The following is a 26,596-nucleotide window of genomic DNA, read 5'->3' on the forward strand; positions in this document are numbered from 1 at the left end:
CTGGGCCTTTTGTGGGTTCATATGAACTTTAGGATTTTTTTTTCTATTTCTGTGAAAAATGTCATTGGTATTTTGATAGGGATTGCATTGAATCTGTAGACTGCTTGGATAGTATGGACATTCTTCCATGTTCATGGTTGGAAGAATCAATATTGTTAAAGAATGTTTCCATTTTTGTGTGTGTCCTCTTCAATTTCTTTAATCAATGTTTTATAGTTTTCATTGTAGAGATCTTTTATTTCTTCGGTTAACTTTATTTCTAGGTATTTTATTTTATTTGTGGCTAGTGTAAATAGAATTACTTGATTCACTTTTTTTCAGATGGTTTGCTGTTGGCATATAGAAATGCTACTGATTTTTTATGTTGATTTTGTATCCTGCAACTTTGCTGAACTTGCTTATCAGTTTTTTTGTTTGTTTGTTTATTTTTGTGCAGAGTCTCACTCTGTCACCAAGGCTAGAGGGCAATGGTGCAATCTCGGCTCACTGCAACCTCTGCCTCTTGGGTTCAAGAGATTCTCCTTCCTCAGCCTCCCAAGTAGCTGGGATGACAGGCACAGTGCCTGCTATGGGAGGTGCCACAATGTCTGGCTATTATTTTTTTTTTTTAAGTAGACACAGGATTTCACCATGTTGGCCAGGCTGGTCTCAAACTCCTGATCTTAAATGATCTGCCCACCTCAGCCTCCCAAACTGCTGGGATTACAGATGTGGGCCACTGCACCCAGGCCTGTTTATCAGTTCTAATAGTTTTGTGGTGGAGTCTTTGGTTTTTTTCCAATATAAAATCATATCATCTGCAAACAAGAATAACTTGGCTTTTTCCTTTCCAATTTGGATGCTGTTTCTTTCTCTTGTCTGATTGCTTTAGCTAGGACTTCACCATTTCTGTTCCTTTGGATAAACACCCAGTTGTGGAAGTGCTGGATGTACAGTAGTTCTAATTTTTTGAGGAAGCTCCATTTTATTTTTCACAGTAGTTTAACCAATTTACATTCCCACCAACAGTGTATGAGTTTTCGTTTCTCTGCATCCTTCCAGAATCTGTTATTTTTCCTTTGTAATAATAGTCATTCTAACTGGGGTAGGATAACATCTCATTGTGGTTTTGATTTGCATTTCCCTGATGCTTAGTGATGTTGAGTATTTTTTTTCATATAGCTGTGGCCATTTGTATGTCTTTTTTTGAGAAATATCTATTCATGTCCTTAGCCCACTTTTTAATGGGATTATTTATTTTTTGATGGTCAAGTTATTTGAGTTCCTTGTGTATTCCGGATATTAGTTCCTTGATGAATAGGTTGCAAATATTTTTCTCCCATTCGACAGGTTGTCTCTTCACTTTGTTCTTTCCTTTGCTGTGCCAAAACTTTTTAGTTTAATGTAATCCGATTTGTCTATTTTTGTTATAGCTGTCTACGCTTTTGAGGTCTTAGCAATGAAATCTTTGCCTAGACCAATGTTTTGAAGTGTTTCCCCTATGTTTTATTCTGGTAGTTTTACAGTTTCAGGTCTTACATTTAAGTCTTGAATCCATTGTGAGTTGATATTTGTATATAGGGAGAGAGGAGGGTCCAATTTCATTCTTCTACATATGGATATCCAATTTTCCCACACTATTTATTGAAGAGGGTCACACCATCGTTTTTTGCCAAGGCACCCATTGTTTCAAAGTTCGTTTGAAAACAAACTTAGCCATAAAAACAATTTTATGGATATGTTCCACAAATAAAGGAATCTGCTGTTTTACATTTCATTACAATAGGAAATGTTTAGCTTTGCTTATAAAACTCAGCTGGGGCCCTTCAGCAGCAACGTAGCAAAATGGCACAAATAAGCAGCCTGAAGATTTACACAAAATGACTTTGATCCCTTTGCTGCTTATTGATATTTGGAATGTCCCTACTCTTGTCACTTGGAAAGATTCCAAGGTTTCAGTGCTAATAAGAGTTTTGTAGTGCACTCTCTTTCTCTCGCTCTCATTTTCTTTTTCCTGAAGAGAAAGTCAACTCACTGATGTCCCTAGCAGCCTCGAATAGCAGCTGGGTGGCAGCCTGAATGAATGATGGAGGGACCAACGGAGGCACAATAGGGAGCATGCCAGGAGGCTGGAGGGTGACTCAGGAGGCCCAGGTGACAAGGCTGGTCAGCTGCCTTGTTGCTACAGTGCTTAACTTCAGTTCCCTCATTTCTAAACCAATCTGAGGCAGTTGAATAACAACAACATCAATAATAATAGCAGGTACTCTATGGAAACATTACACTCTAGGAACATCTTAAGTTTTAACTCATTTCATCCTCACAACAAGCCTATGAGGGGTTGGAGTAAACTTTATTACTCCCATTTAACAGACGAGGAAAACTGAGGCAGAGAAGTTTGCTGTTAGGTTGGTGCAAAAGTAACTGTGGTTTCTGCCATTAAAAGTATGGCAAAAACCACAATCACTTTTGCACTAACTTAATAATTTGCCCAAAGTCCCAGAAATTACAAGTAATTTCTGGATTCTAACCCAGGCATTCTGCATCTAGAGCTGGTTCTTTACCATTTTACTGAGAAACGGCACCATTTGTTAAATCACTATGCACACAACTGGGGGCAGTGGCTCATGCCTGTAATCCCAGCACTTTGGGAGGCTGAGGCAAGTGGATCACCTGAGCTCAGGAGTTCAAGACAAGCCTGGGCAACATGGTGAAACCCCATCTCTACAAAAAGTACAAAAATAAATTAGCCAGGTGAGGTGCCACGTACCTATAGTCCCACCTACTTGAGAGGGTGAGGAGGGAGATCACTTAAGCCTAGGAGGTTGAGAGGTTGAGGCTGCAGTGAGCTATGATCATGCCACTGCACTCCAACGTGGGCAACAGAGCAAGACCCTGTCCCAAAAAAACAAAAAACAAAAAACAGTGACACCCTACGTAATATAACCTACTGGTTGTGCTAGTCTTTAAAAATCAAAGTTTAAACTAAAATCTGGAAGTATTTGGCAAAAAAGCAAACAGTGTTCTCAGTGGGACAGATTAGGGTTGCCAGGGCTCTCAAATAGATGGGGATATAATCCAAGCACAGAAGCAAACAGAGCCTGCAAGAGAGGTTTCATTTCCTACCAAACCACTCAACAAGTTGTGCAAACCTTCCCGAAATAAATACCATGGGACAAGGCTGGGATAATTCTCAAGGCTCTTAAGCCAAAGGAGGCTTGAACTGTTGCTATTCAAAAGCTCTTAAGTTATAACCCAGAAAGCTCCTTCTATCTTTCAGAATAATAACAAACACAATTATTCTGGTTTCTGATTACCAGCTGAAATAGATATTGGGAGGAAATACAAACTCACTGGCTACTTTTACAAGACTTCAATTTCTCAGGCATATTCATTCACTGAAAATTTCTCTCAAACCAGTCTTTCTTGCCTTCTTCACCACCAGGGCATCTGTTACCATGATCAGTTCCTTCCATTGCCTCTGCAACCAATATTCACTTCCCCAAATGAAGCAAGCCACCAACGCTCACACAAAGAAATGACCATACACGACCCTACCAGCATTAGCCACACCCCAGAATACCAGAGTGTTAGGACGTTGCAGAAGAATAACTGGTCCAACATCTTCATTTCACAGATGGAAGCACTGATGCTCAGAGAGGTTAGGAAATGTGTCAAAGATCACTGCCCTGCCCCAAGGGTATTTTCTCCCTAATACACCCACGACTCCCTTCTTTCCTTTTAAAAAATCTTCATTTCCAAGAAAGGAGTGACTGTGATCAGGAAGAGACTCAAATACTTCATGGTACATAACAACTTTCCCACAATCCCTTGAGAGCCTCAGCATCTCAGTTCTGCAACAGAAGCCTTGTATCCTGACCACCTCAAACTGCTTATATTTTTATTGTACTCTTTTTATATGATGTCTTTCTGGAGAGAAAAAAACTAATGATATTAAATAATATTTTAAAAAACAGGATTAAAATATTTTTAATTTTAGATCATATTTTTAAAATTAGGTAAATTCCTTCCTGTAGCATACAAGGCTCTACACGCAGTGTCCTGGCTCCCTTTTGACCTACCTTCTAGGACTCTCCCTATTCACTGGGCTCTCTGCTGTTTCCTGAGCACATCAAGTGTCCTTCCACCTCAGGGCCTTTGCCTTGCAGTTCCTTCCACCAGGAGAGCCATTCCTGCAGAAAAGTACGCAGCTGAATCCCTCGCTCCATTCAGGAATCTGCTGAGAGGGCTTCCTTCTCCAGGTTTATTCGCACAGTCCAATGTCCTCTTTATTTTCTTGAATGTATTTGACATTATAGTAAAGAGGCATCTGTTTATTGTCTGTCTGCCCTATTAGACTGTGTGTACCATGAAGGCAGAGACTTTATTTTCCTAGCACACAGAATTAATTTTTAGGTCATGTAAATCTTTAGTTTTGAATTTGCTTTTTTAGCCTGAACTTTTTGAGTTTTCTCACGTCAAGGCACACCTATATACTGGCATAAACAGATATTTTTCTCAGGTTGTAATTTACATTCTTAGGAGAGAAAGCTGTGTCCTTTATGACATGAGCTCGATTTTGCTTCCCAACAGTGTCGTGCAGTGGTTCTCAAAGTATGGTTTCCGGGCCTGCAGCATCTGTATCACCGGGGAATGGGCTGGACATGCACAATGTCGGGATCCTGTCCTGACACCAGGGGAGAAGCCCTGCAAACTCCCCTACCCGGGAGATGACTCTTATACACATTCGATTTTTAGGACCACTGGCACAGTAGAAAGAAGTATAAACTGGAGCTGGGCACAGTGGCTCATCCCTGTAATCCTAGCACTTGGGGAGGCCAAGGCAGGTGGATCACTTGAGGTGAGGAGTTTAAGACCAGCCTGGCCAACATGGTGAAATCCACATCTCTACTAAAAAATACAAAAATTAGCTAGGTATGGTGGCACATGCCTGAAATCCCAGCTACTCGTGAGGCTGAGGCATGAGAATTGCTTGAATCCAGGAGGCAGAGGTTACAGTGAGGCTGAGATCACACCACTGCACTCCAGCCTGGGCTACCGAGTGAGTCTGTCTTAAAAAATATATACAAACTAAAAGTTATTAGTCCTTGATTTTGGTCTCAACTCTGCCAACCCCAAGCTATGGGACAATTTAAAGCCACTCAAATTCACTTACTTCAGTGTACTCATCTGATCTACAGAATTACTAAGCCTTTTCTCCTCTAAAAGTCTAGGATTCCATTCCAGCCTACCAAGTGTTCTATGGCACTCATTTGCTGCAATATCTAAATTCTAGGTCACTGAGTTCAAATGAGGCTTAGCGCACACAGAATATTTCAGCAGGCCAATCCTAACAATAGGATTAAAAGGTCTGGATTCCCATTTCAGATTATACTGAGGGTAAGGACGGCAGCACTATCTTATAACTTTAGTTATAAAAGCCTTGAAAAACTAAATTCTACTCTGTAGAATTAACTCTATTGGCCCAGAGACAAATCTTTTCAGCAGAAAAGTGATGGGCTGCCCTGCTTTCAGTGATTTCAAAAGCAGCTGCAATAGCTGATCACTGCTTCTATTAGGAACTGATGTAGCAGAAAGTTTGGGATGGAAACATTTGTTGCCTTTCCCTGCTCAAAAGGTATAATAAATGACTGGCATGTAAAAAATGAATGCTATAAAAAAAAACAGGATTACTATCCTTTAAGTGCCCATGATGTGCTAATTAATAGAATCAGCAGTACTACTTCTGAGGACAGGAGGGAGAGGACACTGAGATGGAAGATCACATACCCAAGGACTGAGGAACCACCCCTCATCCTTTTTTTTCGAGACTGGGTCTCACTCTGTCATCCAAGCTGGAGTGCAGTGGCACCATCTCGGCTCGCTGCAACCTCCACCTCCCAGGTTCAAGCGATTCGTGTGCCTCAGCCTCTCGAGCAGCTGGGATTACAAGCCTGCATCTACACACCCAGCTAATTTTTGTATTTTTAGTACAGACAGCATTTCACCATGCTGGCCAGGCTGGTCTTGAACTTCTGACCTCAAGCGATCTGCTCGTCTCGGCCTCCCAAAGTGCTGGGATTACAGGCATGAATCACTGCACCCGGGGCCCAAGACATTTAACCAGAGCATTTGCTCTTTTTCTTCAGGATTGTTTGGCTTCATAAGGATAGTCTGGAAATGGTACTTGGGCATTATGAAATCTCCATTAGGGCAAATGATTTCTATGTTGTATTCACCGACACACCCCCAGACTCCGGTATGTAGAACATGCGATTTGTACTAATTCCAGAACTTCTCTAATCCCCACTTCCCTCTTCGTAAATTTACTTCAGGGTGATTGAGAGCATCAGATGGGAAACACCTGCTGGAAACTGACAAGATCTCTAAGTTGAATGAATAAACTGCTGGCTGAATGAATGACACATGTTTTTTGTTACCTAGGTACTTATCTGATTTCTGTTATCAAATTATCAGGGCGAGAGCCCAATCTTTCCTAATGAGAAAGGAATCGTTTCTTATTTATTATGTTAATACTGAATACCCCAACACTGGGCTAGGTGCTCACGGAGAACCTCTGCTAGGGCAGTGCAGAAAGGAAATGTAGGGCTGGGACCCCTCACAGAGTCCCTCATATCCAGGTCACACTGATGCAAGAGGTGGGCTCCCATGGTCTTGGGCAGCTCCACCCCTGTGGCTTTTCAGTGTTCAGCCTCCCTCCCAGCTGCTCTCACGGGCTGGTGTTGAGTGTCTACAGCTTTTCCAGGTGAACGGTGCAAACTGTCGGTGAATCTACCATTCTGGGGTCTGGAGGATGGTGGCCCTCTTCTCACAGCTCCATTAGGTGGTGCCCCAGTAGGGACTCTGTGAGGGGGTCCCAGCCCTACATTTCCCTTCTGCACTGCCCTAGCAGAGGTTCTCCATGAGCACCTAGCCCAGTATTGGGGCATTCAGTATTAACATAATTAATAAGAAACAAGTCCTTTCTTATTAGGAAAGATTGGGCTCTCGCCCTGATAATTTGATAACAGAAATCAGATAAGTACGTAGGAAACCAAAACCCATCAAATCCTAGGTGATCTCAGAGAGGCAATGGCAAGAGAGCGCTCAATCAGGAAATTTTAGAAATGGCTTCAGGAAAGAGATGGTAAATTGGGCCTTGAATGATATGCCAGACTCGGTGGAATGGGGTGGGGGGTGGTGGTGGTGGTGGCGGTGGCAGCGACAGCATCTTGGAAGGCAGGAACTGAGCAGGGAAAGCAGAAGTGCTTCTAAAGAACTGGCACACGCTAATGATCTCATGTACCCCAGCCTCTGAGCAGGCTGGTTGCTGCTCAGCATGAGAATCTCCCGCTCCAGCAGCCCCAGTGTGATAGCGGCTGAGTGCAGGTCGCTCGCTGCTGTGGGTTCTGAGATCCATCTCCACCCTCCCTTGCTCTGCTGTCTATCACAGCCAACTACGTTTCCCAGGCTCTCCTGACCTCTGCATTTGGGGCAGGTCCAGCCAGTGGAGGGAACAGAGAGAGGAAAAGCAAAGCCAAAGAGCTTTGACCCTGGTCAACAATTACCCATTTAAGTGTCTAAAATCCTTTGTTCTCAATATACTTAATCCAACTTTGAAAATAGCTCTAAAATGAAAAATGCTGTGATCTTAGCAATTGTATTAGTCTGTTTTTATGCTGCTGATAAAGACATACCCAAAACTGGGAAGAAAAAGAGGTTTAATTGGACTTACAGTTCCACATGGCTGGGGAGGCCTCAGAATCATGGCAGGAGGTGAAAGGCACTTCTTACATGGTGGTGGCAAGAGAAAAATGAGGAAGATGCAAAAGTGGAAACCCCTACTAAAACCATCAGATCTCATGAGACTTACTCACTACTGCAAGAACAGCATGGGAGAAGCCACACCCATGATTCAAATTATCTCCCACTGGGTACCCCCACAATACGTAGGAATTATGGGAGTACAATTTTAGATGAGATTTGGGTAGGGACACAGCCAAATCATATCATTCTGCCCCTGGTCCCTCCAAATCTCATGTGGAGAGATTTCAATCCTCAAATTTCAAAATCAGTCATGCCTTCCCAACAGTTCCCCCAAAGTCTTAACTCATTTCAGCATTAACCCAAAAGTCCACAGTCCAAAGTCTCATCTGAGACAAGGCAAGTCCCTTCCACCTAGGAGCCTGTAAAATCAAAAGCAAGCTCATTACTTCCTAGATACAACAGGGGTACAGGTATTGGGCAAATACACCCATTCCAAATGGGAGAAATTGGCCAAAACAAAGTGGTTACAGGGTGCATGCAAGTCTGAAATCCAGCGGGGCAATCAAATTTTAAAGCTCCAAAATGATCTCCTTTGATTCCAGGTCTCACATCCAGGTCACACTGATGCAAGAGGTGGGCTCCCATGGTCTTGTGCAGCTCCGCCCCTGTGGCTTTGCAGTGTACAGCCTCCCTCCCAGCTGCTCTCACGGGCTGGTGTTGAGTGTCTGCAGCTTTTCCAGGTGCATGGTGCAAGCTGTTGGTGAATCTACCATTCTGGGGGCTGGAGGATTGTGGCCCTCTTCTCACAGCTCCACTAGCTGGTACCCCAGTAGGGACTCTGTGAGGGGATCCCAGCCCTACATTTCCTTCTGGACTGCCCTAGAAGAGGTTCTCCATGTGCACCCCACCCCTGCAGCAAACTTCTGCCTGGGCATCCAGGTGTTTCCATACATCTTCTGAAATCCAGGTGTAGCTTCCCAAACCCAGTTCTTGACTTTTGTATACTTGTAAGCTCAACATCATCTGGAAGCTGCCAAGGCTTGGGGCTTCTACCCTCTGAAGCCACAGACCAAGTTCTATGTTGGCCCCTTTCAGCCACAGCTGGAGCAGCTGGGACACAGGGCACCAAGTCCTTAGGGTGCACACAGCACAGGGACCCTGGGCCCAGCCCATGAAACCACTTTTTCCTCCTGGGCCTCCTGGCCTGTGGTGGGAGAGGCTGCCGTGAAGGTCTCTGGCATGGCTTGGAGACATTTTCCCCATGGTCTTGGGGATTAACATTAGGCTCCTTGCTACTTATATAAATTTCTGCAGCTGGCTTGAGTTTCTCCACAGAAAATGAATTTTTCTTTTCTATCTAATAGTCAGGCTGCAAATTTTCCAAACTTTTATGCTTTGCTTCCCTTATAAAACTGAATGCCTTTTACAGTACCCAAGTTACCTCTTAAATGCTTTGCTACTTAGAAATTTATTCCGCCAGATACCCTAAATCATCTTTCTCAAGTTCAAATTTCCACAAATCACTAGGGCAGGGGCAAAATGCCACCAGTCTCTTTGCTAAAACATAACAAGAGTCACCTTTACTCCAGTTCCCAACAAGTTTCTCATCTCCATCTGAGACCACCTCAGCCTGGACCTTATTGTCCATATCGCTATCAGCATTCTGGGCAAAGCCATTCAACAAGTCTCTAGGAAGTTCCAAACCTTCCCACATTTTCCTGTCTTCTTCTGAGTCCTCCAAAGTGTTCCAGCCTCTGCCTGTTACCCAGTTCCAAAGTCACTTCCACATTTTCATGTATCTTTTCAGCAATGCCCCACTCTACTGGTACCAATTTACTATGTTAGTCCATTTTCACGCTGCTGATAAAGACATATCTGAGACTGGGAAGAAAAAGAGGTTTAATTGGACTTACAGTTCCACATGGCTGGGGAGGCCTCAGAATCATGGCAGAAAGTGAAAGGCACTTCTTACATAGCAACGGCAAGAGAAAAATGAGGAAGAAGCAAAAGCAGAAACCCCTACTAAAATCATCAGATCTTGTGAGACTTATTCACTACCGCAAGAACAGTATGGGGGAAACTGCCCCCAGGATTCAACTTATCTCCCACCAGGTCCCTCCCACAACACATGGGAATTATGGAAGTACAATTCAAGATGAGATTTGGGTGGGGACACAAAGCCAAACCATATCACCAATATTTTAACCAATGTAGTTCTAATTTCCAAATCTATTCTCATCAATTTTGCACCACAATCTTGGTTATAAGTCTTCCTTCTAAAGCACAATTTTGCAATAAATTAAGTTCAGCTTTAACATACAACACTGCTTCCTTTAAAAAAAAAAAACTCGAGAATTGTTACTTTAATATAATTTACTTTAAGCAAAAATGTACCTTTCATTGCAACTCTATTTTGTGTACAAGTCTTATATACATATATTGCATATATACAGGGATGTATTTGTGTGTGTGAGAGAGAGACAGAGAGAGAGAAAAAAAAAATTCACCTGTGCTTCCTGGGCCTTCCTCAGCCTACCTATAACGTATCACGATGTAGCACCTGTTGGAACGCTCTGGGCTAGGAAATGCAGGGTCTCACTGTAGCGTATCCTGCTCAGTGGTTCTGTTTGGACAAACCATTCAAATCACCTAAAGTGCTTTCTGAAACCCCATCCCCAGGAGTACCGCCATACCACTGAAACCAGAATCTCTGCAGGTGGAATTCAGCATTTGTCAAAGCTGCCCAGGTGATTCTAATGGGAGCTGAGCTGAGAACCAATGATCTAGTGAGTGGGGCCCTGAACTCAAGTTGCTCTGATGAGCTCTTAAAGAAGGGACACAAAGCATGGCCATGGTGTCATTGTTCCTGTTTTAATTTAGGGTGATTGCCAGGTGCAGTGGCTCACGCCTGTAATCCCAGCACTTTGGGAGGCCAAGGCGGGCAGATCACTTGAGGTCAGGAGCTCGAGACCAGCCTGGGCAACATGGTGAAACCCCACCTCTACTAAAAATAAAAAATTAGCCAGGTGTGGTGGTGGGTACCTGTAATCCCAGCTATGTGGGAGGCTGAGGCAGGAGAACAGTTTGAACCCAGGAAGCAGGAGGTTGCAGTGAGCTGAGACCACTTCACTGTACTCTAGCCTGAGCAAGACTCCGTCTCAAAAAACCAAACCAAAACAATCAATTTAGGGTGGCCTCTGTTCATGCTGTTACCTGAACCCCATTTGCCTGTATCCACCCTGGTTACAGTATAATCCACTACTGGTTCCATTCTACAAGGCCGACCTCATATCACACTTCAGGCAGGAAGCATGTCTTAGCATCTCCAGTGTCTCATGAGCTCTTCTGTCCTGAACCCCTTACATGCAGTATTTTACAGGTTAGCATCTGATTATTCTCCAGTATTTTCATTGGCCTTGTCTTTCCGATTAGGTGTTATGCATCTTGAGGCCAGGAGCATATTTTCTCCTTTTGTATTTACTTATGACAAAGTCTGGAACATTTTGGACCCAGGGAGTACCTCCCAACTAGATTAATGAAACACAATATTTAAGCATATTTGCAAAGTATAAAAAGAGGTTATCTCAACTTCAAAAATCTATATGACTCAAAGCAGAGTGGATATAGCAATTACATTCTTCAGTTTATCACTCTGACAAATATCAACAGGTCTTAGAAAAGACATAGGGTGATTTCACAGGGAAGGTAGGAGGCTGCAATTGCACAAATAACATGTAGTGGTTTTAGGTAAATTAATTTGGCAGCTGTACGTGAGAAGAACTGGAGAGAGCTGATCAGGTGGTGTAACTCGATTTCCAAGATTGAACTGCTGGTGTGAAATATCTAATACATCCCTATACTGAGAAAACAGGAAGGGAGAATGTGCAACAAACCATCAGCCAGAGAAGCCCTTATTATAGTGATTTCTAAAATTCAAGGCCTGCCTCTCCCACTTTATAGTCAAGCTCCACAGAGTCATCTAAAAATACTCTCACAAATTCTTGCTTTCATAGCCAAAAAGATCAGGTTTCTGAAAAGTGGGCTACATAAAATGATACAGACACATACACACACACATATGCACACACTCCTTATATCTACACACACATGCCCAGGTGGTATTTGTTCAAATACTACAGTGCCGGCAGTGATTTTATTTAGTCTGGTTGTTCGTAAGACAAACACACATAACTTTAATTAAATGCACATCCAAATGTAGGGAACCCATCTTGAAACAATTAGACTCTTCTACGGTAAGAGGTTTGAGGACATTGACCTCCTCCCACTTCCTCACATCCACCATGGAAAGAGAACAGCTGGGCAGAGGCACGCCAGGCCTGACTCCATAAACACAGCCTGCAGCTATAACTCTTGGCTCTGCTCTATTTTGTTCCCTTCCTACCCAAGACACCACCCTTCCTTTATTCTTTTCCTAAATGAATTCCAGTCATTCAATTGCTTTTACTTTTTTTTTTAACCCCTCTTTGATCAGTCTTAAAGGACGAAAATTTCCTGGCATGCATTCTCATCTTTCCCTGAAAGAAAATACTCCAGAAAGAAACTCAAAAGTCTAAGGCATTACCCAACCACCCATCTGGTTATTGACCTTGGGTTATGGAGGCTTCTGGAGAACGTCTGTGGAGATGGCTGCCTTTGTTGCCACATTGTTGGGACTTTCTAGACTGCCTGGCTCTCTAGGTGGTAAAGGTTGAGTACTTCTCTATTTAAATTGCCGTGGAAGCTGGGGGGTCAAGTCAGGTTGTGATGTTCACCAGAAGAATTCTTTCCCCTCTGAATCCAAGTTAATTCACCCCTAAGCAATTTACCCATAAGATATTATCAGCAAAAAAAGAATGTTTTCTCCACAAGAATCACACTGAAAAGTTATTTACACAAATCCCAACTGAAGGCCTCCTTTGGGCCTAGAACAATGGGAAAGACCAACACAACAAGATTATACCATCCCTGTCCTTAGGGAGCTTTACTGTACTCTACGGGATTCAAGTCTTTCAGAAAACAAAGGTTTTCTTAGAATGGAGACATTTCTGTTGTCGTTCCTGTTCATTTGATATAATAGAATAAAGGTGGGTGTGGTAGTGCATGCCTTTTAGTCCCAGCTACTCAGGAGGCTGAGGCAGGAGGATCACTTGAGGCCAAGCGTTCAAATCAAGTCTGGGCAATATGGCAAGACCCATCTCTAAATAAATAGAATAAAATAATCGAATATAATGGGTTCTAAATCAAGATTTCTAGTATTTCAAAGAGAAGAAAAGTCAAAAAGGAGGAAGAGAACCAGGGAGGGTGGCATTTTGGATTGGACATAGAACCTGGGTGCACAGGTGGACGTTCTGACCTGTGGGGAGGGCGGGAGCAGACAGCTCCACTTCCAGAAGAAACAGCGGGGAGACAGGATGTAGGTAAGTGGGGCAGAGCCAGAGGAAAGACCTTGAAGGCCAAAATCAAGCCTCTAGACAGACAGGCAACTGTAGATTCCAGCGCAAAATTACCACGAAAGCTCTCTAGAAAATAGAAGGCTGGGAATGGTGGCTCATGCCTGTAATCCCAACACTTTGGGAAGCTGACAAAAGTGTACAAGTCTTATATACATACATTGCATATATACAGGGATGTATTTGTGTGTGTGAGAGAGAGACAGAGAGAAAAAAAATTCACCTGTGCTTCATTACAAAAACAAAACAAAACAAAACAAAACCAAAATTAGCTGGGTGCAGTGGTGCATACCTGTAGTCCCAGCTAATTGAGAGGCTGAGGCAGGAGGATCGCTTGACCCTGTGAGGTTGAGGCTACAGTGAGCTGTGACGGCACCACTGCATTCCAGCCTGGGTGACAGAGTGAGACCCTGTCTCACACACATGCACACAAAAAGGTAAATTCAGGAAGAGCTGTGTTATGTGGGCCTTAGTTTTATTATCTGCAAAATGGAGGTGGTGACTCTTACCTAACTGCTATGTATATGTCTACCATGAAGAGAGAATAGAATGAAATACTGACAGAAGCTACAACTCGGGTGAGCCTTGAAAACATTATGCTAAATGAAAGGAACAGAGACAAGAGGCCACATATTATATGATTACATTTATAAAAAATATCCAGAGCAGGCAAATCCAGAGACAGAACCCAGATTCGTGGTTGCCAGAGGAAGGGGAGGGGAGGTTGGGGAGTTTCTCCCTAATGGGTTCGGGGTTTTCTTTGGGTTGATTAGAAAGTTCTAGAACTAGAAAGTGACAATGGTTGTGCAACATTGTGAATATACTTAATGCCTCTACATTGTATACTTTAAAATGGTTAAAATGGTAAATTTCATGTTATACGCATTTTACCACAATAAAAAGAGAAAGAGAACACATGTAATAAATATCTTATGATCAAAAGGTTCAAATTTGTTAAGGTGATCACAATTGTAGCTAAGCTGCTCATACAAATTTTCTGTCTTCTCTTTAGTAAGTACTATCTTGGACAAAATTATCATAAACCTTTCTCTCCCCTTTCTCTGGGATGACATGAAGAGGTTGTCTTGCACAAACATGTGCAAACCTGGACTAGCGAGAACAGGGACAAAGAAGGCCGAGTAGTGATTCAAAAGGGAGACCAAAAGCCCCAACATTTACCACCAAACACCTCAGAACAAAAAATATAGATTCCTGGGCCTCTCCCCAGAGCAAGTGATTCAGAGCATCTGGGGTTGATTCTGATCAATATGGCATCAATATTTTTAAAAAGCACTCCATGCTTGTAATCCCAGCACTTTCGGAGGCCGAGGCAGGCGGATCACGAGGTCAGGAGATCAAGACCATCCTGGCCAACATGGTGAAACCCCGTCTCTACTAAAAATACGAAAATTAGCTGGGTGTGGTGGTGCATGCCTGTAGTCCCAGCTACTCGGGAGGCTGAGGCACGAGAATAGCTTGAACCCAGGAGGCAGAGGTTGCAGTGAGCCAAGATCACGCCACTGTACTCCAGCCTGGCAGAGGTTGCAGTGAACCAAGATCATGCTACTGCACTCCGGCCTGGTGACAGAGACTCCATCTCAAAAAACAACAGCAAAAAAGCACTCCAGATGATTCGAATGCAGAAGCTGCCAAGATTGCAAACCACTAATCTAGGACGAGCAGGATAGGTGACTGGCTTTATCAAGTGCTCACTGTGGGCTGGGTGCTGTGCCACTCTTTATATAGAGCACCTACAGCTGAAGGTGCCATTCCCAAATCCCCTTAGACCACCAGTCCCCAACCTTTTTGGTACCAGGGACTAGTTTTGTGAAAGACAATTTTTCCACAGACCAGGTACAGGGGATGGTTTTGGGATGATTCAAGCACATTACATTTATTGTGTATTTTATTTCTATTATTATTACATTGTAATATAGAATGAAATAATTATACAACTCGCTGTAGTGTAGAATCTGTGGGAGCCCTGAGCTTGTTTTTCTGGAACTAGATGGTCCCAACTGGGGGTGATGGGAGACACTGACAGATCATCAGGCATTAGATTCTCATAAGGAGCTCACAACCTAGATCCCTCGCATGTGCAGTTCACAGTAGGGTTTGTGCTACTATGAGAATCTAATGTTGCCACTGATCTGACAGGAGGCGGAGCTCAGATAGTAATGCGAGCAATGGGGAGTGGCTGTAAATACAGAGGAAGCTTTGCTTGCACAACCACTGCTCATCTCCTGCTGTGAGCAGTACCAGTCCGGTCTGTGACCTGGGAGTTGGGGACCCCTTAGACTTTTTCTGGCCATGACCCTGGTGTCCCCTAGAGTAGCACTCAACCTTTTTTTTTTTTCCCTTTGATACAGAGTCTTGCTCTGTCACCCAAGCTGGAGTGCAGTGGCGCAATCTCAGCTCACTGCAACCTACGCCTCCTAGGTTCAAGCAATTCTCCTGCCTCATCCTCCCAAGTAGCTGAGATTATAGGTGCCTGCCACCATACCTGGCTAATTTTTCTATTTTTAGTAGAGACAGGGCTTCACTATTTTGGCCAGGCTGGTCTTGAACTCCTGACCTCAAGTGATTCCACCCGCCTCGGCCTCCCAAAGTGCTGGGATTACAGGCGGGAGCCACTGTACCCAGTCGGCACTCAACCTTTGAGGGAGAGGAGATAAGGGACAGATACCCCAGGTTTCTTACCCCTTGGGTGGAATAACTCTGAGGCATACTATAAACCTGGGATAAGGAAACGCTTTTTGTAAAAGGCCAGATAAATACTCTGGGCTTTGTGAACCATGTAGTCTCTGCTGTAACTACTCAACTCTGCCTTTGTAGTGTGGGAGCAGTCACGAACAATGCCTAAATGAATGGGTATGGCTGTGTTTCAATAAAACTTTATTTATAAAATCAGACAACAGCCAGGCACGGTGGCACATGCCTGTAGTCCCAGTTATTTGGGAGACTGAGGCAGAAGGATTGCTTGGGCCCAGGAGTTCAAGTCTAGCCTCGGTAACATAGCCAAACCCTGCTCTAGGTCTAAACAGATTCCCAGAATCCTCATCAAGAAAAAGTGACAAAGTTGGAACCTGTCAATAACACACCTTAAAAATAGAGGTTTCTTCCTTTCTTATGCTTCCTGGGATCACCGGCTATAGAAATTACTTGCATTGTATGTGTGTATACATCCCTAAGTAATATATATTACCACTTTGTGTTTCACAGTAATTACACAATAACCATCATTTGACATGTTAGAAAAAAGAAAAGATATAAAACTACTTGCACTTAAATCCTTGTCTCAGAGCCTGCTTCTGAGGGCACCCAACCTACATTATTATTTCATTTTATACTCATAACTACTCTAACAGTTAACTAATACCATCTCCATTTTATAGTAAGGAAACTGAGGTTCAGAGATTACACAACTCATAAGTGATAGAGTTCCTGTGAGATGTCTATCTGGCTCCAAAGTCAGTGCTCTCTCCACAACACTGCCAACGTAAGAATGGATAAAAACAAATACATGCTCATGCACAAACACACACAAATACTTAATCAAATACACAGCTTTAATTATGGCAAGCAAGAGTACTACATACAGCAAACCATAAAGCAAAATCATACTACTCATGTACTTAATGATCTATGTTAAGGAAGATCAAATAAATAAACAAGTAGTTTAAGATAAATACACAGTAAGGTTTGAGGGTTATAGGAAAATACTTTTTTCTCTTTTATGCTATTTCTTATCGAAGAGAGAATTCATGTCTCATCTACAATTGGTTGCAATCTTAGGAGGTAAAACCTTTGCTTATACTTGGGAACATGTATACCCATTCAAGGTAGAGCTCCACATGTGACTTGGAATTTGGAGAGAAAGGAACTAGATTAAAATATCTTCTTACATATTTCAACATGGGAGTGGAGAGGGAGCACGTGTGAAATTCCCCTATGGATACTAAGGATTCCAGAGAACACCCCAAAAACCCAGAACCAGCATATCTGCAAACCAGTGTTTCAGCTTACGCGGTCTTGCCCTCACTGTCGTGTTTGGTGGCACTGGCCCCCTTCTTGCCGAGCAGTGAGGCCACCTTCTCCGCATCTCCATTCTCCACGGCCTGCAGTAGCCGGTCATCATTCTTGTTCCACTCATTGGTCTGTAGAGAAAGAGAAGAAACAGAGGTCATGAACAACACTGGCCACAGCCGCACTGACCAGCAGGGCTGCAGTCCTCGCAGCCCCCACCCTCCTGTCACTCAAATTAAAGCCTGCTCCCAAATAAGCTTGTTTTAAAATACCTTCCCCTTCACCATGGAGACACCCAAGAAGGCCACTTTCCCAAAAGAAAACATAAATAGTGCAATGAAATCACGGCTAGTCACCAAACTCTGAGATAAAATTTACTTCTTTTAACTAACACTAGGAATATGAAGCAACGTAAAAAGACCTCAAGGCCAGTTTACACATTAGCTAATTTCTCGCTGAACTAGACAGCTGCTCCTCAGCACGTTGGCCTTTGACCTCATCCACAGCTCACTCTGTCCGCCGTGTTACAGAACCAAACCAGCAGCTCAAGGTTACCCGAGGTTTACAGACACATAATTTTTCATCTGCTTTTATTGCCTCTCTTTCTGGTTTCTTTACCAGGCCCTGAATTTTGAGCTGGATACTGATTTTAAGTAGTTGTCCAGGCTACCGACTCAACAAAGTCTCACCAGAAACAAAACTTCTTCCTGAGCAAGCTATTAAACATCAAAGAGCTTTGAGCAAAGCGTCAATCACTGTCAATGCCAAACCCCAACTGAATAATTCTGCAAACCACAGTAACAGGAAGGCACTCATATGTGCAAAACTGATTTCTACACTTAGGAGGGAAAGAGATGATTTCTATATAAGAGCAAATGAGCTCTGAATATAAGACTAAGAAAGACATGAAAGGCAGCAGTGAGCCACTGAAGGTTTGGGAGCAGAGGAGGGAGAGAATTATAGAACCAGTGACTGAAGAGTCATTGGGAACTGTTGAAGCACATGGGATTAATGAGGGAAAGAGGGGAGGAAGGAAAGATGTTGAGCATATCAGAGGCTCTGGGCACTTTGCAAGCCCGGGCTGCCTTCCAGTCATCTCCTGCACCAGGCCCCTGAGCTAAGCCCACTTTCTGACCCCTTCAGCTGTGGACACCACACCCTGGGAGAGACTCCTTTTCCCTTCCCAAAGCTTTCTATAGACTCTGCTTCCTTGCAGCCTCTGAAGAGATGAACCTCCAGGTATTTCGTATTAACAGCTTTACGATCGACCCTTAAAAGGAAGCAGACAGAGGAGATATTGTAGATTTAAAAACTAAAAAGAAGAAATTTTATAGGATGACAGTCTTCCACGGCCCCGGGAGTATGTTCCCAATCTCTGTACTGATGGAAATGAGGAAACCCAACAAGTCTTTGTCCATCAAATGTCTCAGTCACCCTCCCAACCCTAGCCCATATGTAGGGCCTTAAGCCAGGGAGGGATAAAAGAGATGTGTTCGGAATTTGCATCTCTGAACGTCTCAGGACTGAACCATTCCCAGTTTTTAGGACTCTGTCCTCCCCCACCAACACTGAGTGCAGGTGCACAGTAGGAATGAAGCAGGTTTGAACAAAAATCAGCAGCTTGTTCTCTGGGCTGCGTGAACTTGAAGTCCAGAACTCCAGATTGACACTTACATGTTGTGTGACCTGAAGTCACCCATAATCTTTCTGTGCCTCAGTTTCCCCAGGCTTTGGACTGGATGTCCACTGTGATTCCACCAAAGCTCAAAATTCTTATTATATGAAATTCCCCAAACTCTGCTAGGGATTACTCTAGAACAGGACTGTCTGCCATCATGGAAATGTTCTTTATCTGGGCTTTCAAATACTATAGCCACAAAGCCAGTGATTCTTAACCAGGATTTGTTTTGCCCCTGTGGGGTCACTTGGCAATCTCTGGAAACATTTTGGTTGTTATGTCTATAGAGTGCTACTGGCATTGAGTAGGTGGAGACCAGGTGTGCTGCTGAAAGTCCTACAATGCACAAATGCATGAGACAGTCCTCCTACCCCCACCAAGAATAATCTGGCCCAAAATGTCAATACTGCATGAGCCACTTGTGGCTACTGAGCACTGGAAATGTGGCTAGTGCTACTGAAGAAGTGAATTTTTAATCTCGAGACTTCACGTGACATTAGCCAGAGGCCACCATGTAGACCAGTGCAGCTCTCCTTGATGACTCTCTTCATAGGTTTAACAAAGTAAGAATGTGTCTGGACCAACATCAGCCACGCTCCTACTACAGCAATTTACTCACAAAGAAATGAGATTTTGTCTTTAGTTACCAATCAAGCTTCCTGTTGAAGGGAAACATAAGAAATATGGCGTTCCTCACACCATCATTTGTTAGTAGAATAGAAAGCGTAACTTAACAACTGTACAAACAACTACAGCAAATGATCAAGCCCCAAGAAACACAGTGCAGTTTATTCCCCCAGAGTGCACTTTACAAGCAAAGAAAAAAGGGAGGGAAAGTTTACTGAAGAACATTTAGGACCAATGATCCCTACCTATAGAATCCTAAAAGAGAAAAGTATTGTTTTTCCAAATCCTTTTCTAACCTAAACTGAACAAATTAAAACTGGACTGGGAAGATCAAAAGGATATGATCAAATCTCAGAGGACAGGAGTGAAAGTATTCAAGCAAAGGAACGGCCACATGAAAGGATTTTCCTTTTCAACGTTGCTAAGGCACTCTACTCTTAAGTAGAGAAAAATCTGATTGCAGGGGTTCCCTAAAATTCATTCCACATGGATCTTTAGGGAGTTCAGTTTCTATAAGACATGGCAGGAGAGATCTTCCCTATCCTGCTCTTTGGAAGACAAGGTCAATGCCACATTCCTAGTGGTCTGAAATGCCTCTCTTCTATCTAGAGCCTCTTCTCAGTGCAGGCCAGAATTTACTTTTCTCTTGGAGCAGATGAAGAGAACATGGCTACACAAGCAAATCTTCAATAAATAATCCACAACACCATTCAAGAAGTGCTGCAGATGGGGTTCACAGTAAGCAGAGCTAGGTTGGGAAAAGAGGAGAGAAGGTAAGAGGCTGGGCGTGGTAGCTCATAACTGTAATCCCAGCTACTGGGGAGGCCAAAGCAGAAGGATTGCTTGAGTTCGAGACCACTCTGGGCAACACAGTGAGACGCCATCTCTAAAAATAAAAAATTTTAAAAAGAGTTTTGCTCTTAAAATTCTCACAAGCATGCTAAAACTAGAGGCCAAGTAGGGTCCCAATTAGACGTCTGATCCAGGAATCTGGATTCTGATCAAATAGCAGAGTTGTCTAGTCCTGGGCCAGGCCACTAATCATACTTGCAATTAGCTCTGATATGCACAACTGGCCATATCATGCTCCTTCCAGAAGCACAGTGCTAAAGAGGCCATCGGTTTTCCTTCCTAAACTTGCCCACGGAGATATTTCCTACATCCTCTCATCCTCTCCTATAAAACTATTCTATCCAGTGCCATACTCTTTTTTTTTTCTTTCTTTTGAGATGGAGTCTCACCTTGTTGCCCAGCCTGGAGTGCAGTGGCGCGATCTTGGCTCACTGCAACCTCTGCCTCCTGGGTTCAAGCGACTCTCCTGCCTCAGCCTCCTGGGTAGCTGGGATTACAGGCATCTGCCACCATGCCTGGCTAATTTTTTTATTTTTTATTTTTTTGAGATAGAGTCTCGCTCTGTCACCAGGCTGGAGTGCAGTGGTGCAATCTCAGCTCACTGCAACCTCCGCTTCCTGGGTTCAAGCGATTTTCCTGCCTCAGCCTCCCGAGTAGCTGGGACTACAGGCACATGCCACCACGCCCAGCTAATTTTTGTATTTTTAGTAGAGGTGGGGTTTCACCATGTTAGCCAGGATGGTCTTGAGCGCTTGACCTCGTGATCTGCCCACCTTGGCCTCCCAAAGTGCTGGGATTATAGGTGTGACTCACAATACCTGGCCCAATTTTTGTATTTTCAGTAGAGATGGGGTTTCACCACATTGGCCAGGCTGGTCTTGAACTCCTGACCTCAAGTGATCCTCCCACCTTGGCCTCCCAAAGTGCTGGGATTACAGGCGTGTGAGCCACCGTGCCTGGCTCTAGTGCCATTCTCTATACCAAAATTCCCATAGCCAATCACAACATGAGACAAAACAGATGTTCAATAAGCACTTTGAGTCATTCTTTGGAATCCAGAAGCAAATCCTCTCCCCTACCCCCACCCCCAAGCATCAAAAGAAATCTCAAAAAGTCACTTTGGTCAATCTACTGTCCAAAAGTAGAGCTGGTCAAATAAATAGGTAAAGTTTGAAATTTTATCATAACATCCCAAAGTAATTCATTCATACTCTAGAAGCAAGGAAGGCTTTTGGAGACCACCATCAAACTAACAAAATTACCTCTCACCACTTTCCATGAAAATCCTCTCCTCTAACTAGCATGCCCTCCACAGGACAGGAATGATTCTGCCTCCACCCTGGGCTTCTGGTCCTCTTATAGTTTTCAACTCTATGAAAGGCTATATAGTTTATCGGTTAACCTAACATGTTAAAAAAATAAAATAGAAAACATCAGATGTACCACCTTTAATAAAGTTAAATGTCTTATGAAGCTTTTATTTATTACATGTATGTGTATCCTGACTGATATAAAATACATTTCTTGACTGGGCACGGTGGCTTATGCCTGTGATCCCAGCTACTTGGGATTCTGAGGCAGGAGAATCGTTTGAACCCGGGAGGTGGAGGTTGCAGTGAACCGAGATTGCACCACCGCACTCCAACCTGTGTGACAACCCAAGACCTTGTGTCAAAAAAAAAGATATATATATACATATATATATATACACACACACACACACACACATATATATACACATATATATACACACACACACATATATATAGACACACACACACATACACACATATATGTAAGAAATATATATATTTCTTACTGGAGGATCACAAGAAAAAACACTGGCAGCCAGTGCTTCAGAATGCTCTGTCACCCCATCCGCCTAAGCAAAGGCGTATTTCTAAAGCCTAGCTCCAGCCCTGCGGGCTCTCTCCACCCTTTCCTGGTGACCTCTCTCTGTTTCTCTACTCCATTGCGTCCCTGGGGGCACCCACTCACTCTTCTCAACCGAAGCCCACAGTCTAGGCTTGATGAAATATCGCATCCTGGTTTTTGTTCGAGAGCTTACAGTTTTTCTCCTGTGTTTAGCTCCCTGAAGGCCCTGAGAACAGGCTTCATTTCTTACCCCCATGGTGCTCAGTATTTGCTGCTGATTTTAGCAGGAGGTTGATTGACCTAAATCACTCTTGACTTAGCAAATATTTGTTTTTTCATTTACAAAAGTTTCATTCTTTTGCAAACAACTATTAAATCGTGTTTCAGATTTTTTTATAGGCTAAATAAATCCAACTCCCTTAACTTTTTTAAAAAGCCAATTTTCCAAGATTTTAATCATGTAAATACTTTCTTCAAATCTCTTCCCAACTAAGGAGCCCAGCCTTATAAATTCAATCAGGGTGAACGCGATGTCTCCCAGTCACAAGAATCACCTGGGTGCTTGTTAAATCTGCAGACTCCCAGGCCCCATCTGGCAGACTCTGACCCCAGGAGTCTGGGGTGGAGCCCTGGAATCACTTAGGTTCAACAAGTGCATCCTTTGATTTTTATTGCTAACTTGAGGACAACTGGATCCTATGCTAAGACTAACAGGAGAATTCACTTGAAAGAATTTTCTTCTTCCACAAGGCATTAAGGAAGCGGGCCTGCGAAGAGAGGAATTCTTCACTATTTTCTTGTAGAACTAGGTATTTTGTTTCCCATAAAAGCTGAGTAAATATTGGTCTTTCCCCAACCTGTGTATAAGACATGCATTAGAATGTCAATGAAAGCATCGCTCATAACAGGCAAGAATTACAAATAACCCAAATTTCCAATAACAAATGATGGATAAATTATCACGTCGTCAAGCAACAGAATAACACACAGCAATGAAAATGAACAAACTACAACTAGGTACAACAGCACAGATGGGTATTAAAAACAGTATTGTTGAAAGAAGCAAGACACACACAAGAAAACCCACCATAGTATGACTGCATGCACATAAAGATAGAAACAGGAAACATGGAACCATAGTGTTTAGGGATGTATACACAGATGATAAAATTATAGGCTGGGTGAGGTGGCTCACGCCTGTAATCCCAACACTTTGGGAGGCCGAGGTGGGCAGATCACTTGAGGTCAGGAGTTCGAGACCAGCCTGGCCAACATGGTGAAACCCCGTCTCTACTAAAAGTACAAAAAAATTAGCCAGGCATGGCAGGCGCCTATAATCCCAGCTTCTCGGGAGGCTGAGGCAGGAGAATCACTTGAACCCAGGAGGCAGAGGTTGCAGTAAGCACTCCAGCCTGGGCGACAAGAGGGAGACTCCATCTCAAATTAAAAAAATAAATAAATAAATAAAGTATGGCCGGGCGCAGTGGCTCACACCGGTAATGCCAGCACTTTGGGAGGCTAAGGCAGGCGGATCACCTGAGGTCGGGAGTTCGAGACCAGCCTGACCAACATGGAGAAACCCTGTCTCTACTAAAAATACAAAATGAGCCAGGCATGGTGGCGTATGCCTGTAATCCCCGCTACTCGGGATGCTGAGGCAGGAGAATCACTTGAACCTGGGAGGCAAACGTTGTGGTGAGCTGAGATCGCACCATTGCACTCCAGCCTGGGCAACAAGAGCAAAACTCCACCTCAAAAAAAAAAAAAAAAAATGATAAAGCAAAGTAAGGATAAGGTCAGTATAAAAGTAAGGGTCATGATTAGGGGTGAAGTTGTGGCATCCTATCAGGAAGGGACACCCGGGACCATTCTGGGACTTGCTCTGTTTTAGGGTCTGATTAGCAGCTCCTCAGATGCTCACTTTATAACTACTTGTTAGACCGTACATCGTTTTGTGTACTTTTCTCCATATGTGATTTATTTCTTTTATTTCCTTCTCCTTCCCTCACCATCCCCCTTCAGGCATACAAAACACATACACACAGAATTTAGAAAGAAGTCCTGTGCTTCAGTTTTTGGTCAACACCAGGTCAAACGCCTTCGAACGGTTCAGTCTCACTTGCTGTTTCCTCATTGCTTAAAAAAAAGGCAGAGTGGTGCCAAAATCTGGTTCTTAATCTTTTGGAGGCCTCATGGACCCCCTAGAGAATCTGGTACAGTTACAGACATTCCTCAGAATAATGCACATCCACACAAAAATTTGCATGATTTCTGGCTTAAATATCTACCCCCACCCAGCCCAATCCTAAGCCCAAGTTTAAAATTCCTGGTGTAGAAAAGAAGAGACAGACTTCAGAGTTCGGTGCTATTGAGTTGAAATTCCAGTTCCATCACTTCTAGGTGGTCATCAGTGTCCCTGGGCCTCCCTGTCCTTATCTGTAAATGGCAGGAAATCCCACCTACTTGTAAATTATCCTGAGAATTAGATGCAGCATACATCAACAGCCAGGCACATACTAGGTACCTAAAATGGTGATTCTTCTGGAATTTGATGAGCTGCACTGTTCCTTCTTGACTAATGTTCTATGAATATTTTAATATTTACAATTTAGAACTGATAGTCCAATACCCTTTTAGAGGCTGATAACAGCTTAATGCAAATTTTCTACTATGCTCCTTCAAAATCATATTTTAAAGGGCTCTAGAGAAACATTCACAGACATGAAATTAATGATTTTATTGAATATGGCTCACTTTTCCAAGAGACTGTTTAAACAGACATGATTTCAACAGAGCACATTAAGCCATACTTGCAAGTTCAGGAAGCCATATGTTATGCTGCAGAGACATGTGTAATGTGTCAGCTATGAAGGGCGGCATGTGGGAAAGAGCCCTTACCCTCAATATGGGCTCCAAACATTCCTGCTAATATATCACAAATGATATTGGCTGGCCGGTAAGTTTCCTATTCATCAAATCATTTCCAAATGACACTGACTTACTTAAAGGTTTTCTCTTGAAGCTTGGCCTTTTTGAAGCCTTGCCTGCCTCCATCTAGAATAGCAAACATCATGTCAACCGGGTGATGAACGCTGGGGATTTGGCAACCAGCAGTGTCTGCCCTTGGCCAGACATGGCATCACCTTCTTTTATTTTGGTTTAATCATTGGGACCTGAAAAACCAGTGGAACTCAGTGGTCACAGACATCTGGCTAGTCAAGAGGTTTTGAGTTTTCAAACATATCAGCTCAATCAAAATAATCCAGTGGCACAGAATAAGCCAGGAAGAGAGTTTCTTTGACTTTCTTGAGAAAAGATGCCAAAACCCTAACCATCACCAATTACAATGCTCTTGTTCTGTGCCTCTGCTCAGGCAGCCATCTGGAGGAATCTATCTGAGATTATCTTGAGAAAAGCTGCATTTCTTGCTCCAGTTTTCGGTGAGGAGACTGTTTTGCCAATATAATCAGCAAGGCTAAGACGAAAGACAAAGTAAACTGTTTTCACTGGGAAGGTTTCAGATTCACATTGTCCAGGAAAAAAACTTGCACACACCTCATCATTTTAAGAAAGGGTACAAGGAACAGGCAAGCTTCAGTCTCAAATAATATTTTCCCCAGTTGACTATATCCACCAGTACTTACGGATATGTATCTACTAGGTGCAGGGTAATAAAGAAGATTCTATAGCTGTTACACAGATAAGTGAGATCTAATCCCTATCATTCATTCACTTATTCAACAAATAAGTGTGTTTTACATGCAGTATAGCCTTTCCCAAATTTTCTTTTTTTTTTTTTTTAATTTTTATTTTTTTAATTTGTAGAGATGGAGTCTCCCTAGGTTGCCCAGGCTGATCTTGAACTCCTGAGCTCAAGGGATCCTCCCACCTCAGCCTTCCAAGGGCTGGATTATAGGCATGAGGCTCCCAAATTTTCTATATAGTTGCGGAGATCAAATACAGTAATACCAGAAATACGCCAACAATGCAAAATAGGATATTAGAAGTGGCAAAGTGAGCAAAATGGTGAATTGACACACTAGCAAGGAAAGACAACTCTCAGCTGGGCAAGCAGGGAGTTTCCTGACTGGATTGTGAACCAGTCCTTGCAAGAAGTAATATTTAAATTAAAGGAGAGAAGAAAAGACACAAGGATTGAAACATACAGGATGTATTTAGTAGTGAGCATAAACAACAAGTTGATACAAGTGAAACCTTACAACCAGAAAATTACCAATACAACACGGCAAGCACCTAACCAGCAGTTTCATAAAAGAGTGTTCCAGATAATGTTCGTTACTTCAGACCAATACCTGATGAGTTTATCTAAAATGTCTTTTCC

The 26,596-nt window shown here is 43.1% G+C and overlaps 1 protein-coding gene across 18 annotated transcripts in view; it reads right to left on the reverse strand.

Moving 5' to 3' along the window:
* The window catches only part of RAI14 (retinoic acid induced 14), a 176,902-nt gene that overhangs the window by 57,704 nt on the left and 92,602 nt on the right, over window positions 1–26,596 (reverse strand). For 17 of the 18 annotated variants that reach the window (XM_034960196.4, XM_034960193.4, XM_063604513.1 and 14 more), the window contains one exon: window positions 17,223–17,353. In XM_034960196.4, the coding sequence (XP_034816087.2) occupies window positions 17,223–17,353 (131 nt within the window). Of the gene's footprint in view, window positions 1–17,206; window positions 17,354–26,596 lie in introns of those variants that run through there. The other variant, XM_034960195.2, reaches the window with a different exon arrangement.

The sequence above is a fragment of the Pan paniscus genome, chromosome 4 (genome assembly GCF_029289425.2).
Source record: "Pan paniscus chromosome 4, NHGRI_mPanPan1-v2.0_pri, whole genome shotgun sequence".
Lineage (NCBI taxonomy): Eukaryota > Metazoa > Chordata > Mammalia > Primates > Hominidae > Pan > Pan paniscus.